The 15,997-nt window shown below is 39.1% G+C and overlaps 1 protein-coding gene across 3 annotated transcripts in view; it reads left to right on the plus strand.

Moving 5' to 3' along the window:
• Positions 1 to 15,997, plus strand: part of LOC134348081 (rho guanine nucleotide exchange factor TIAM1-like) — a 320,986-nt gene that overhangs the window by 86,165 nt on the left and 218,824 nt on the right. The window contains exons 4-7 of one of the 3 annotated variants that reach the window (XM_063050923.1): positions 1,883 to 2,110; positions 8,356 to 9,369; positions 11,474 to 11,915; positions 14,986 to 15,158. In XM_063050923.1, the coding sequence (XP_062906993.1) occupies positions 8,368 to 9,369; positions 11,474 to 11,915; positions 14,986 to 15,158 (1,617 nt within the window). In that variant the 5' untranslated portion in view covers positions 1,883 to 2,110; positions 8,356 to 8,367. The remainder of the gene's footprint in view (positions 1 to 1,882; positions 2,111 to 8,355; positions 9,370 to 11,473; positions 11,916 to 14,985; positions 15,159 to 15,997) is intronic. The other 2 variants (XM_063050924.1, XM_063050922.1) reach the window with 2 other exon arrangements.

The raw sequence follows: 15,997 nt of genomic DNA on the forward strand, positions 1-15,997 counted from the left end.
GGGTTGCTTCATATTGGTCTGGGATTCTTGTAGCAACTTAAAAAAGTGCTTAGTCAGAGCAGTGGTCCCCAACCACCGGGCCATAAAGTATGTGCTACTGGGCCGCGAGGAAACAATATGAAATGATATGAGTCAGCTGCACCTTTCCTCATTCCCTGTCACGTACTGTTGAACTTGAACACCCCCCACCCCCCCGCCGTCCAGTCCGCAAGAATATTGTCAGTATTAAACCAGTCCACGATGCAAATAAGGTTGGGGACCCCTGGGTTAGAGCACACAATTTCTAATTGGAATTAAAAAGGCAAAAGGAAGATTATTAAGTCTAGTTCCATATATACTGTATGTTATGAAACTCAGTGAAATGGAGAAAAACAAAAAAAATATATAATTCATTAAAAAATAAAAGACTTTTTGGGCAAAAAAATAAATTATACAATGCAAAGATTAAACATGAAAATGATTATGTTGGCAAATTTATAGTCACCACTAATTCATTTAAGGTAGATTTAATTCCTGGAGTATTTAGTGTATTTTGAAGAAAACTATTCCTGAAAAGTATTTTTTTTTATTTAACACACACAAAATGCTGGAGGAACTCAGCAAATCAGGCAGTATTTATGGAGGGGAATAAACAGTCAACATTTTGAGCTGTGACCCTTCGTCAGGAGTGGAAATGGGACAGAAGCCAGGATAAGAGGATTGGGGAAGGAGAAAGAGTACAAGCTGGCAGGTGATAGGTAGAGCCAGGTGTGGGGGAGGATTGGTGGGGGAGGGGTATGAAGTAAGAAGATAGAAGGTGATAGTTGGAAGAGGTAAATGACTAAAGAAGAAACAGATAGGAGAGGACAGTGGACCATGAGAGAAAGGAAAGGAGGAGGGACATCAGAGGGAGGTGATAGGCAGGTGAGGAGAAGAGAAGGGGTTGGAGGGGAAACTGAATGGGGAATGGAAAAAGAAAGAAGGAGTAGAGGGTAATAGTTACTGGGTGTTAGAAGAATCGATGTTCATGGCATCCGGTTGGAATCTGTCCAAATGGAAAATGAGGTGTTGCTCCTCCAACATGACTGTGCCCTCATCACGGCACTAGGGTACAACATGGGCTGCCATGTCAGAATGGGAATGGGAAGTCAAATTGAAATGGGCGGCCACTAGGAAATCTCACCTTTTGTGATAGTCTGAGCAAATGTGCCTGACAAAGAGGTCCCTAAATCTATGTCGGGTCTTACTGATGTAGAGGAGGCTACACCGGAAGCCCCGGAAGCACTGGATACAGTAGTTAACTCCAATAGATTCGCAAGTGAAGTGTCACCTCACCTAGAAGAACTGTTTGAGGTCCTGAATGGCGGTGAGGAAGGAGGTGTTTGGGGCAGGTATGGGCTTGTCCTGCCAGGAAGATCAGTGGGGAGAGACAAGGGAGTCACGTAGAGAGTAATCCCTACAGAAAGCAGTGTTGGGGGAGGGAAAAATGTGCTTTACAGTAGGATCCTATTGTAGATGGCGAAAGTTAGTTACAGAGAATGGTGTGCTCGATATGGAGACTCGTGGGGAGGTAGGTAAGGACAAGGGGAACCACAGGGTTCTCAGGATGAGGCTTTCCATTCTAAAACATCTGAAATATCCTCCTTTTTCTATGAATAGGGTTTCCTTTGCACCACCATCAACGTTGCCCTCATCTGCATCTCCTTCATTCTTCCACATCTGCCCTCAACCCATCCTCCTGCTGCCCTAAAAGGGATAGGGTTTATTCCCCTCCATAGCTTCTGTCTGACTCCAGCATTTAGTGTGTTCAAGGTTTCCAGCATCTGCAGAATCTTTTGTGTTTATAATTGTTTTTATGTATGTAATGCTAATTGGAAATATCATTTTGATTGATGTTTTACAGCTCACCCTGCTTGATCAGTGGAACTGGTCAACAAGATTTTCAATGATAGATTGTGATTGCATTTATTTTCTGAACAATTCATTTGTAGGCCTTTGGTTGTAATTCCTCATTGAAGGCAATTTCTTAAGAATACCTGAAGAAATAAGTGCTTCTGTATCTTTGCTACAATGATGCACTCCACATGAAGTTTATAGGTGAAGTCCCTTAATTATAAAGTCAATCACTAAGGTATAGTTTCATAATTCTGCTGTTTAATATTTCCTTATGCTTGCTTTGCTTTGTGCTGTGAATGTGTAAATCTCATTATTTCAAAAAGCCAAAGGGCAGATTACACATAATGGTAAATTGAGAAACTGGAATTTTATATCAACAATAGAAATTATAACCTGTACCTATTTGTATTTTAATTTGTAATGTGATGTGTTATTGTGGAGAATGTAGTTCACAGTTATTAATAATTAAAGATGTATTTAATATATATTTTTATTGAAAACAGCATTTTCAAGAATACATGCTGAATTCTCCATTCAAATTTCAAAGCAAAGAGGGAGTACAGTGGATTCCAGTTAATTGGGACACATTGGGGCCAGTTTAGCCAAAGTTTCATAGAAAGAGTTAAAAAAATATAAAAAAGACAAATTACCTTTTAACTGAGTAACAAATTATGTATTTAAATGAAATACATAACAAATTAGAACACTACCAATACTGCTACTGGTTGTCCATCGTATCCGACAGTGACAGGAAACCTCTGTGGGAGAATTTTTTCCCACCTATGTGGGAAAAGCTGTAGTACTGGGGCAGTTCCACTCTCGGACGACCTTGGGAGTCCGGGTTCAGTTGTGTGAGTGGACGTCTCAACTGGGTCTTCCCTAGTTGGAGTGGATGACCATGATATCTTCTGTACCTCGTCATGACCTTTGCTCTCCACATAGTGTTGCAGAAGCGCCTTCCTGGCCATTGTTTCTCACTGTAGGTATCATTCGCCCCGACCTCTGGAACTGACTTCGCATGCCTGGATAGGCATGTCCCTATCTTACCTGGGCATGAGACTTGCTGGCTACCCTCACCTGGTTTAGCCTGCCTATTGAAGGGGTGTACTGAGGTGTGTCTGCTGTCACATGCCAGCAGCTACTTAGAGTCCAGCAGTGACCAAAGAAAACATTCAAGATAATTGTCAATAACTAAATTCTTCATAGTTCCTATCTTGTTGAAGTAGTGAAATCATTTCATTTCATCACTCCCAGCTGATTCTTGCATTTCCAAATCTGAATACTTGAAACTACAGTGAGCAAAACAGTTCTGAATTGTCTTACTGCTCATTTCTCACCGTCTATCAGTGACAAAATTCACTACTTTTTGAACACGTGTGTGCATGCACACACACACACACACACACATGCACACACGCACACACGCGCGCACACACACACACACGCACACGCACACGCACACGCACACACACACACACATGCACACACGCGCACACAAAAACACACACACACACACGCGCGCGCACACGCACACGCACACGCACACGCACGCACACACACACAATTTAAAAACTGTTCGTTCTAAGCATGGCATAGTGTCTAATGGCCACACAAGCACCTGTGACTGATGCTAGTTAGAAACTGTTCGGCAACGGTCTGCTGTCCCAGTTAAGTGATGTAGTGTCCCAAATAAATGAAGGGAATCTAGGCTATTTTCTCAATTAGTTTTTGTTTTTAAGAGATGTTACAAATAAGTGGTGCCCCCAATTAACCAATGGCCCAATTAACCAGAATCCACTGTAATGCAAAGAAACATTAAGCAGAAATATCGATTCTTTTGGGTAATTAAAATATTTTATGGATTATTGCAGTAATATTTCCTCTTGAGCAGCTTATGTTTCTAACCTTAACAATAACATTATGCACATTTATCTGCTCTTCAGTGGTAACTTAGAACTCAAGTGCTCAGTAGTTGCTTTGTATTAAGCAAATAGCATGTTTTTGTTTGATTGATTTTGTCAATTCAATAGAAGAGTTCATTTTGTCTTTGAGCATTCATAAAATCATTCTTTGTCCATGTTGCACTGTTATAAGCAACATAATCAAACAATTTCTTTGAAAATGTGTTTCTTTTTTGAAAAAATCAAATTACATAGTTAATAGTATAATTATGAAATAAAAACAGAAGATGCTGAAAATTTCCAGCAATTCAGATACAATATCTGTGTGGTGAAGCAAGTTGGCATTGAGAATATTCTCCACTACTGATGTTGGTGACAAATATATGAAGTCATAAGCTTCAGTCTTACTGTGGTGAACTTGCTCCAAAGTTACCAAGCTTCTAAATGTGCCGCAGCGAGGAAATCAGAATCAGTCAGATTTACTATCACTGTCTTACATGATGCGAAGTTTGTTGTTTTGCAGCAACAGTATGATGTCAAACATGAAATTACTATAAATTACAACATTAGTAAATAGTTTAAAAAAAGGAATAATAAGGTATATTTCACGGGCGATTCAGAAATCTGATGGAGGAAGGGAAGAATCTGCTTCTGAATCATTGAGTGTGGGTCTTTAGGCTGCTGTACTACCTCCCTAGTGTAGTAACAAGAGGCATGTCCCAGATGGGAGGGTCTTTAATGACGGATGCTGCCTTTTTGAGGAACTGTCTTTTGAACATGATCTCAATGGTGAGAACGGTTATAACCATGATGGATCTGGCTGAGACTATAACCCTCCACAGCTTCTTGTAGTTCTGTGCATTGGAACATATACCAGGCTGCAATGCAGCCAGTTGGAATGCTATCTGCCATATACCTATAGAAAAATTCAAGCATCTTCAGTGACATACTAAGTCTCCTCAAACTCCTAATAAAGCAGAGCTACTGACATGCCTTTTTCGTGACTGCTTCAATGTGTTGGGCCCAGAACAACGTAGGGAGCTTGGAAGTGGGAGCTTCACTCAAATCTTTTCTTTTACCTATTATTATTTTTCATTTAAGTGCCTAATTCTTCTTTAAATTTAGGTAGAACAAAGGAAGATTATACTGGAGATCTGTTGAGAATGCCATAGCAGCTGCTAATCATTTAAAGAGGTGTTTATTCACTCTTGACCTAGACTGGTGCTCATGTAATGGAAAATGACATTGATTTATCTTTATGAATGGTACATTATTATTGAGAAAGAGATGATGAATGGATGTCAAAACAGTGGCCGCTTTCAATGCCATCAGAATCAGGATCAGGTTTAATATCACCGGGATATGTGGTGAAATTTGTTGTCTTCATGGTAGCAGTACAATGCAATACATAATAATAGAAAAGAACATGAATTATAGTAAGTATATATATTAAATAGTTAAATAAGATAAATAGTGCAAAAATGGAAATTAAAACGTAGTGAGGTAGTGTTCAAGGTTTCGATGTCCATTCAGAAATTAGATTGCAGAGCTGAAGAAGCTACTCCAGAATCATTGAAGTGTGTGCCTTCAGGCATCTCTGTCTCCTTCCTGATGGTGGCAGTGAGAACAAGGCATGACATATGCAACCACTTAGCCAATTCATTACCTGATTATCCATGGAATATGAGTGTGAACTTGAGCCCAGTTATATTGATCAAAATATGTTCTCCAACTTGAATTCAATCACAATAACAATTTTCATTTCAGTTCCATATAACCGTACAACAATTACAGCATGGAAACAGGCCATCTCGGCCCTTCTAGTCCATGCCGAACTCTTACCCTATCCTAGTCCCACCGATCTGCGATCAGCCCATAACCCTCCATTCCTTTCCTGTCCATATATCTATCCAATTTAACTTTAAACGACAACGTAGAACCTGCCTCAACCACTTCTGCTGGAAGCTCATTCCACCCAGCTACCACTCTCTGAGTAAAGAAGTTCCCCCTCATGTTACCCCTAAACTTTTGTCCTCTTAATTCTCAACCCATGTCCTCTTGTTTGAATCTTCCCCACTCTCAATGGAAAAAGTCTAACCACGTCAACTCTATCAATCTCCCTCATAATTTTAAACACCTCTATCAAGTCCCCCCTCAACCTTTTACGCTCCAAAGAATAAAGACCTAACTTGTTCAACTTTTCTCTGTAATTTAGGAGATGAAGCCCAGTCAACATTTTAGTAAACCTCCTCTGTACTCTCTCAATTTTATTGACATCTTTCCTATAATTCGGTGACCAGAACTGTACACAATACTCCAGGTTTGGCCTTACCAATGCCTTATACAAATTCAACATGACATCCCAACTCCTATACTCAATGCTCTGATTAATAAAGGCCAGCAAACCGAAAGCTTTCTTCACCACCCTATCCACATGAGATTCCATCTTCAGGGAACTATGCACCATTATTCCTAGATCCCTCTGTTCTAAAGCATTCTTTAATGCCCTACCATTTATCATGTATGTCCTATTTTGATTAGTTCTACCAAAATGTAGCACCTCACATTTTTCAGCATTAAACTCTATCTGCCATCTTTCAACCCACTCTTCTAACTGTCCTAAATCTCTACGCAAGTTTTGAAAACCTACCTCATCATCCACAACACCACCTATCTTAGTATCATCTGCATTCTTACTAATCCAATTTACCACCCCATCATCCAAATTATTAATATATATTATAAACAACATTGGACCCAGTACAGATCCCTGAGGCACACCGCTACACACCGTCCTCCAATCTGACATGCAGTTATCTACCACTACTCTCTGGCATCTCCCATCTAGCCACTGCTGAATCCATTTTACTACTTCCGTATTAATGCCTAACGATTGAACCTTCCTAACTAACCTTCGGTGTGGAACCTTGTCAAAGGCCTTACTGAAGTCCATATAGACAACATCCACCGTTTTACCCTCGTCAACTTTCTTAGTAACCTCTTCAAAAAATTCAGTAAGATTTGTCAAACATGACCTTCCACGCACAAATCCATGTTGACTGTTCCTAATCAGACCCTGCTATCCAGAAAATTATATGTACCATCTCTAAGAATACTTTCCATCAATTTACCCACCACTGACGTCAAACTCACAGGCTGATAATTGCCAGGTTTACTCTTAGAACCCTTTTTAAACAATGGAACCACATGAGCAATATGCCAATCCTCCAGCACCATCCCCGTTTCTAATGACATCTGAAATATTTCTGTCAGAGCCCCTGCTATTTCTACACTAACTTCCATCAAAGTCCTAGGGAATATCTTGACCGGACCAAGAGACTTATCCACTTTTATATTCCTTAGAAGTGTCAGTACTTCCTCTTCTTTAATTGTCATACTTTCCATAACTACCCTACTTGTTTCCTTTACCTTACACAATTCAATATCCTTCTCCTTAGTGAATACCGAAGAAAAGAAATTGCTCAAAATCTCCCCCATCTCTTTTGGCTCCGCACATAGCCGTCCACTCTGATTCTCCAAGGGACCAATTTTATCCCTCACTATCCTTTTGCCACTAACATAACTGTAGAAACCCTTTGGATCTATTTTCATCTTACTTGCCAAAGCAGCCTCATATCTTCTTTTAGCTTTTCTAATTTCTTCCTTCAGATTCTTTTTACATTCTTTATATTCCTCGAGTACCTCATTAACTCCTAGCTGCCTATATTTATTGAAGATCCCTCTCTTTTTCTGAACCAAGTTTCTAATATCTCTTGAAAACCATGGCTCTCTCAAACTTTTAACCTTTCCTTTCAACCTAACAGGAACATAAAGATTCTGAACCCTCAAAATTTCACCTTTAAATGACCTCCATCTCTCTGTTACATCCTTCCCATAAAACAAATTTTCCCAATCCACTCCTTCTAAATCCTTCCGCATCTCCTCAAAGTTAGCCTTTCTCCAATCAAAAATCTCAACCCTGGGTCCAGTCCTATCCTTCTCCATAATTACACTGAAACTAATTGTATTGTGATCACTGGACCCGAAGTGCTCGCCAACAAATACCTCTGTCACCTGCTCTGTCACATTCCCTAACAGGAGATCCAACACTGCCCCTTCTCTAGTTGGTACTTCTATGTATTGCTTCAAAAAACTATCCTGCACACATGTTACAAACTCCAAACCATCCAGCCCTTTTACAGAATGGGCTTCCCAGTCTATATGTGAAAAATTATAATCTCCCACAATCACAACTTTGTGCTTACTACAAATATCTGCTATCTCCTCACAAATTTGCTCCTCCAGTTCTTGGTCCCCATTAGGTGGTCTATAATACATCCCTATAAGCGTCACAACACCTTCCCTATTCCTCAATTCCACCCAAATAGCCTCCTTTTAATTTTTTTGGTAACCTTACAAAACATGCAAGTTATATTTGAAAATCTTCAGCCAGATCATTGGTCATTACTTTGTATTAGTCTAGAACTGCTTGCATCCAATATAAGTCATGATTTTTCTCATTATGTTTCCACAGCATGTCTTTATCTGAAATTCTGAAGGTTCTTTTTTGTTTCTTTAGACATACCAAAACATGGGAAATTCAGAGAGCCAGAATGATGGTGAAAAAGCATTTTCTGGAGATGAGCATGCAAGTTTGGCACGAAGGCAAATGTCACGATCACTTCGTATTCCAGCTAAAACCTCACACAGAGCCAGGCCTGCATCTGCAGTTAGAATTGCACACAGAAATTCAGAAACTAGTACTAAATCTAGCAGCACTCCAAGCATCCCACAATCACTGGCAAGGGATGAGCTGGACACAGACAATTCAGGAACACACACTTTGGCAGACGACTTTATTCACCCTTCTTGGCTAGTTAGGATGGGTAAAAGTGTGAGACCTGTGTCATACCATACAGGTTCTTCACTTTCCAGTGACAGGCGCAGGAGTACTGCGGAAGAACTTGATATTTGTTTGGACAAGCACATTGTACAGGGAATACAAAACTTTCATGAAATAAGGCTGGATTCCAGTTCCAAAACAAAGGTTGGAGATCTGCTTCCCATTACTAGAAATGGAACAATTGTGTTAGAAAGCACAACTATCAGAAAAAAACGATCTAAATCTGCTGATATGTGGCGACAAGATAGCATGGAGTTCTCCCATTCTGATGTAAGTCAGGATCGTTTAAGCAGCACTGAGGATCTGTTGGATAACACAGATGATAAAGAATATGAGGGAAATAGATTAATAAATAGTAATTCAATGGATTTGGAACAATTAAGTGGAAGCCACCGTACCAACTCTCTAAATGAGCTATATGGTCAGAAAACAACTGGTGTGAACGTAAACAAGACACGGAAAAATAGATTTATCACATATTGTCGGAATTTGAGGGCTCATTCGCAAGGGACAATGCATATGGAAAATGCAAGTACTATGACTTGGTCTGCAAGTGTCCCTTCATATGCTGCCTCTACACTACCCTGCAGGAAGTCTCATTGCCTTTCTGAAGGAGCCTCTAAAGGGCGATTAAGCCAGAAAAATGACCAGAATAAAACCACGTATGTCAGAAGATCCAAAACAACACAGGTATTTATTTTCTTTTAAATGGGATTTTAAAAAAAGTGTCCTGGTAATTAGTAAAATAATTTATTAAGTGATAAACCAGTAAGTTCATTGTAAACACTTATTGTGTTATGGATTTTACGTCTTCATGAGTACTTAAAACAAGCATCAATGTTCTGAAACTGAGCAAGTTTTTTTACCATTTAGTTAACTGGCTTGAAATTTCCTCAGACAGACTTTATTTTACAATGACAAATTCAATTAAAATTTAGTGGTATGATTACAGCTATGATGGGCTAATAGGAACAAAACCTGTGGTTTGGATAAAGTTCTAAAACATTATATCTGGCAAAAACGTTATTTTCCTACACCGGGAGATGCCAAAATGGATTTAATTGAATACAGTTGGCCCAGCACAATTCATAACCTTTTTCTACCGCCTACATATATCTGATTTAAAGCTTATTTCATGTACACATTAAGATCCAGTCACAGTTTTCCTATATCCTGCAGATAGCTTTTTAAAAAAAGAGCTTACCAGCTATAAAGATTGTAGTTAGTCATCATGAAAACTTCTTGAATCAAGAGGTGTTGCAGTCACAAAACAAACTCTTCAACCAATTTTACTTTCTATATTGAGTTCATTTTGGATACTATTTATCATTTTCCTTTGGATCCTATAGTTTTGTTACTTTCCTGACCAGTCTGCTGGTCAAAAACTGTTTAAAATCCCTGTAGATGACGTCAAATGTACTATTTTTATTGATCTTCCATGTTTTATCTCAAAAAATATACTGACAAATTGACTGGGGAGGACCTTCCCTTAAGAGATTTATGATTAATCTGAGCCTTTTAAAATGAAGGTTTATATCATTGCTTAGAATCAGAAAAGTTATACAGAATGGAAAACAAGACTGTTTGACCCAGCTCTTCCAGGCCGACCAAGTGGTCTCCATGAATTAGTTCCTTTACCCCATACTTGGCCCATATCCCTCTAACCATTTCTTATCATGAACCTGTCTTTTAACTATTGTGATTGTACTCTCCTCCACCAATTCCTCTGGCAGCTCTTTCCACATAAACACCCCTGTCTGTGTGCAAAAGTTGCTCTGCAATCCCCTTTTAGATCTTTCTCCTCTCACTTTAAATCTGTACCCTCGAGTTTTAGGAAATCAAATGGCTGTTCACTACATCCATTCCCTGAAATAGTTCAGAAGGTCACCCCTTAGCCTATGTCCCCCAGGGAACGAAAGTTCCAGCCAATCCAGCCTCCTCTTCCCCTGGTAACACCCTCATAAATCTTTTCTACACCCTTTCCAGCTTGGTGACATCCTTCCTATATTTGGTCAGTTAGAACTGCAACAATCATCTAAATGTGGTTCCACCAATAATTTGTACAATTGCAGTATGACATCCCAGCTCCAGTATGTACTCAGTGCCCTGACCGATAAAAGCAAGGGTTCCAAACTTCACCTTCACAACCCTGACTACCTGTGTTTGTACCTTCAGAGAACTTTGTACCCGTAGCCAAGATGTCTCTGTTCCTCAACACTCTCCTGTGTAAGTTCTGCCCAGGTTTAACTTACCAAAGTGCAACATCTTGCACTTGTCTGAGCTAAATTGACTATTAAAGTGAAGAACTCAGCTGAAGTTTTCACTGTATTTTAACCCGGTAATACATTTACAGATGCTTGGTTGAAAGTGAGCTGGCAATGCAATGATGGAAGGACTGACTTGAGATACAGAAGAGCCACATTTCAACAACTACTGATAGATTTAAATTTGGGGACAAAATTGGTAAATTGTAACAACTTTACAGCTGCTGACACCTATATGATTTTGAATTGAACTAATTAGGTTCTCAGGAAAACGGAGTTACTTCAACATTTGAAGGCAGGTAAAGTGCAGGTTTTATTTTACACAGATACATGCAGTTGCACACTGACACAAATTTCCAATCAGCATGGTAGTTTGCAAAAGAGTGGAGGATAAAGTAAATGTTACTGAATCTGTAATTGCAATGCATTTAGAATTGTATTTATTTTGTTTTTTTTTGGAAATTTCCATTTTTTAAGTTGTACAATCAATTGATAAGCTCTGATATGTTTTTGTACGTTTTCTTATGCAGGATGTTACCACAGGAGATGGAAGTGAATGTGCAGATAGTGGTATTGATGGTGCAACAACAGATAATGATCATCTTTCCCGCTATTCCAATATTAGTGGTTCAATGGGCTATCAATCTAATTTTAATCGTGAATTAATTGGTAGCGAGCTTGGCTCAGCAGGAGATGCACTTCGCCAGGGTGTATATGAAAACTTTAGATGTACATTGGAGTCAACGGTCATCAACAACGATAATCCAGAGGAAGCGGAGTCAGCCATGAGTGATGAGCAAAGCAGTGGTACACTCAGTTCCCCGGGACAGTCAGATATTCAGACTACAGACCAAGGCACTGTGCGGAAAGCAGGCTCACTTGCTGTGAAGAACTTTTTAGTCCACAAGAAAAATAAGAAAGTTGAATTAGCCACGCGAAGAAAATGGAAATGTTATTGGGTATCATTGAAAGGTATGATTTATTTTCTATTTGATCCATTATTTTTAGGAAATCCTATCATTAATGTGAAGTGCACATCATAAATTATGTTCCTCTGCATTTTCATTTGTAATTATTTTCTATATGATGACATAATTGGTTATTTTATACTTACCTCAACTTTATTTTCATATACTGTATACTTCAAGAATTATTGACTAGTTTCTGGATTGGATTGTCTTCAATTATTATGTACTTTTAAGTAATTATGATATAGCACAATGGAAAATGTGATGGAGAAGTTTGCAACTAATTCTACTTTTGCCCTACCTGGGCTATGTATCTTCTCCTCAACCCCAGTTCCCAGCCTTCTCCCCATAACTTTTGATGCAATGTCCTATTCTGAGGCTGTGCCCTCTTGTCCTAGACTCTCACACCACGGGGAACATCCTTTCCACATCTACTCTGTCTGGCCTTTCAACATTCGAAGGGTTTCAATGAGATCGCCCCCCCCCCCCCCATCCTTCTGAATTCCAGTGAATACAGACCCAGAGCCATCAAATGTTCCTCATATGATAACCCTTTCTTTCCTGGAATCATCCTTGTGCACCTCCTCTGGACCCTCTCCAATGTCAGCACATCTTTTCTAAGATGAGAGGCCCAAAACTGTTCACATTACTCAAGGTGAGGCCTCACCTGTGCCTTATAAAGCCTCAGCATCACATCCTTGCTCTTGTATTCTAGACCTCTTGAAATGAATACCAACATAGAATTTGCCATCCTCACCACCAACTCAACCTGCAAGTTAACCTTCAGCACAAGGTCTCCCAAGTCCCTCTGCATCTCAGAGTCCTAGAATTTCTCCCTGTTTTGAAAATAGTCCACATATTTATTTCTACTACCAAAGTGCATGACCATGCATTTTCCAACATTGTATTTCACTTTCCACTTTCTTGCCCATTCTCCTAATCTGTCTTAAGTCCTTCTGCATCCTACCTGTTTCCTCAACACTATCTGCCCCTCCACCAATCTTCATATCGTCTGCAAACTTGGCAACAAAGCCATCTATTCCATCATCTAAATCATTTATATACAGCATAAAAAGAAATGGTCCCAACACCGACCCCTGTGGACCACCACTAGTCACTGGCAGCCAGTCATAAAAGGATCCTGTTATTCCCACTTTACTTTTAGATCTCTGTTATGAGGTTTGATAAGAAGCAGTGGAGAACATGACATTGATTAAGCAGTATAGACAGCATTTAGCATTTACTCACAAATGCACACCATGAGATGTCAGTGTGTCAGATGACACAGATTACCATGGGAGACCAGAATAACATTTTGCTTTTCTTCCTATCTGGAGCTTGCATCAAACAGAGCCCGTGATATTTCACCAGATCCCACAGGTCACCATCAATTAGTTTTTACTTGCACAGTACTTATTGAACAGAAACAGGTTATTCATTCCAATAGTTCCAGAACCTGCATATCAGGATATGAAGAAGCTTATGCCACATAAATTAATTTCAAAGCTCACTATTAAAAAAGGTAACAGATGCACTTTTTTGTCGAACAGTTAATCTCTTTCCAAGTATTTTATACATGGCTTATTAACAGGAAATGATACAAGTGGGTAGAAGAGCAAGAAAGTCACACCCATTAGGCTTTTGTACATGCCAATTTAGTACATTTCCTACCTTAATTAAGATCCAGGTTTTCCTTTTTTTTATTAGCCAGTGAAGTTTGAGGCTTCTTGGTTAAATGAAATAATCTCTGTTATCAAAAGATACTTATTTAAAATGACAATGTTGGAATGTATTACCGCTGAAATCATCTACGTTCAAGGAAGTAGATTTTAGCCTGAATGCTGTGTAGCAGCTTTGAACTGCCCCATCTGAGGTTTTCTGATGGGGCAGATATGCTGTTACTGATCTTTTTCCAAGTAAACCTTCATTTTAAAGATAAGGAGATTAGACTCTGATGAATAGGTTTAGAAAGTGCGATATGCAATCTAACAACTGCAAACTCTCCCAACAAAACAGGTGGCAAACAGATCTTGTCAGCAGGCAGTTATCCATCTTTTATCAGGCCAATTTTGTTCGTGTGGCTATTACATGGTTAAAATATTCTGTGTTTATTTCCCCCTGAGTTGCTGCTTTTGACTGATCTTTTATCAGAAAGGGTTTCTTTCATCATGTAGTTGGGAAGCTTCATTAAATGTTGATATCCTGTACTGCAATTCAGTAACTGTCAGATGCACCAATGAAATTTGGGGTTAGTTAATCATTCATGTAGTTGGAAGAAGCTCAGTTTACGTCTTATTTTTAGATTATTTTCAGTCCTGGAGGAGCATGTTACTTTAGGGCTACGTAAAGAATCCATGAGTCTCATCCTGTGCTTGCCTCCAACTCAGTACTTCCTGCCCAACCTCACCGCCTACTACCACAACTTAATGCCATTTCTGCAGTCCCTGCTTGTCTCCCAGATCAAAGTGTATAGTGATTGGAATGCATTGATGACCGCACATCCACAGAGTGTGGAGCTTTTACCAAGGCAATGCCAAAGGAACTATAAAAGTAAAACTCTGTGAATGCTGTAAATGGGAAATAAAAACAGAAAACTAAGTTCTTAGACTAGGCAGTATCTGAACAGAATTAAAGTTTCAAGTCATTAAGTTTTATCTGAAGGGTCAAATGAGCTACAGTTGACCTCCGTGTGTTTGAGATAGAAGACATGTTCCTGTGCCAATCAGTAACTTCCCATCTCTTGGAAATGTGCTTCTTTGGATAAACAGTGATGTCTGGGCTAGATTTATTTGTAATGTTTCACTGTGAAGTTCTTCTACTGTTCATCATTCAGGCCAATAGCTGGAACTACAGGAAGGAGGTCAGCTTCAACAGAGGAAGTGTGAAGTTAAATTGGAAAAAACACATGGACCTAAATATTTAAAGTTTGCAATAGTTGTGAATTTGCCTTATGTTTTCAGATATTTTTAGAAAAAGACAGATATGCAAAGGCTGGTTGATCTTTGTTATCTAATATAATTGAACTAATATTAATTGAATTTATTTAAAAAATTATTTTCTTTTTACAACTTTAGGCTGCAACTTATTTTTTTACGATGCAGAAGGGAGATCAGGAGTGGACCAGAATTGTGTGCCAAAGCACATGGTTTGGATTGAAAACAGCATTGTTCAGGCTGTGCCTGAACATCCAAAGAAAGATTTTGTCTTCTGTCTCAGTAATTCACTTGGAGATGCTTTCTTATTTCAGGTTTGTAGTCAATTATTTGTTTTTTTTATATTTTTCATTTGAAATGTTGATCAATGGTTCTGTGATTTCTTTGTTAATGAAAATGGACCATATATTTTGTTAACAGTACATCCCTGTGTTTAGATCCTAAGATTCTACTCTTGTGAAAACAACAAAGTTGAGTGTTAAATGTGAGTTGTTGCTCTTTGTGCATTGTCACTGTGAATTTATCCAGGTTGTACCACCCATGATTTATTTTTATAATTTGATGTCTTCAAGTTGAGAGAAATACAATTTCTTGAGTGTATCTGTTAATCTCTTCAAATTAATTCTTAGACTTGTATATAAAGAATGAACATTTGGGTCACACCTTATAAATTTGCTGAGCATTTCTACCATTTCTATTTTTTTTCTATCAGAATGGGCAGTTTAGACTGTGGCTCAAATATACCTTTATGAAACCAGACAACAGTATGAAGGGAAAGAAATAAATGAATGGCATCCACAACTTTGACTGAAAACGTATCTATTGTAAACATTTAAAACTGGGAGCTAGATCTTCTAAGTTATTGAAAAAAAAAATTGTAGCGTAGCAGTTGGCTGTGGCCGAGGAGGAAGGACAGAAACTGGGGGATTGACTAACCCTGTTGAAAGATGCAGGGAATGGCAGGGAGAGGTCCCTGCCACTGCTCCACCACCAGGAGATGTATCAGAGCTGAGGGAGTGAAACATCAATGAATGGTTGTCCCCGGCTGATGACCTCGCAGCTGTCCTAAGGGCGCTGCGGGGGTGCGGCAGCCATCAATGCCAAGCAGGAAGCATCTTCCTGAAAATCTCATTGTGACCAGGGTACAATTCTG

The sequence above is a fragment of the Mobula hypostoma genome, chromosome 6 (assembly GCF_963921235.1).
Source record: "Mobula hypostoma chromosome 6, sMobHyp1.1, whole genome shotgun sequence".
NCBI lineage: Eukaryota > Metazoa > Chordata > Chondrichthyes > Myliobatiformes > Myliobatidae > Mobula > Mobula hypostoma.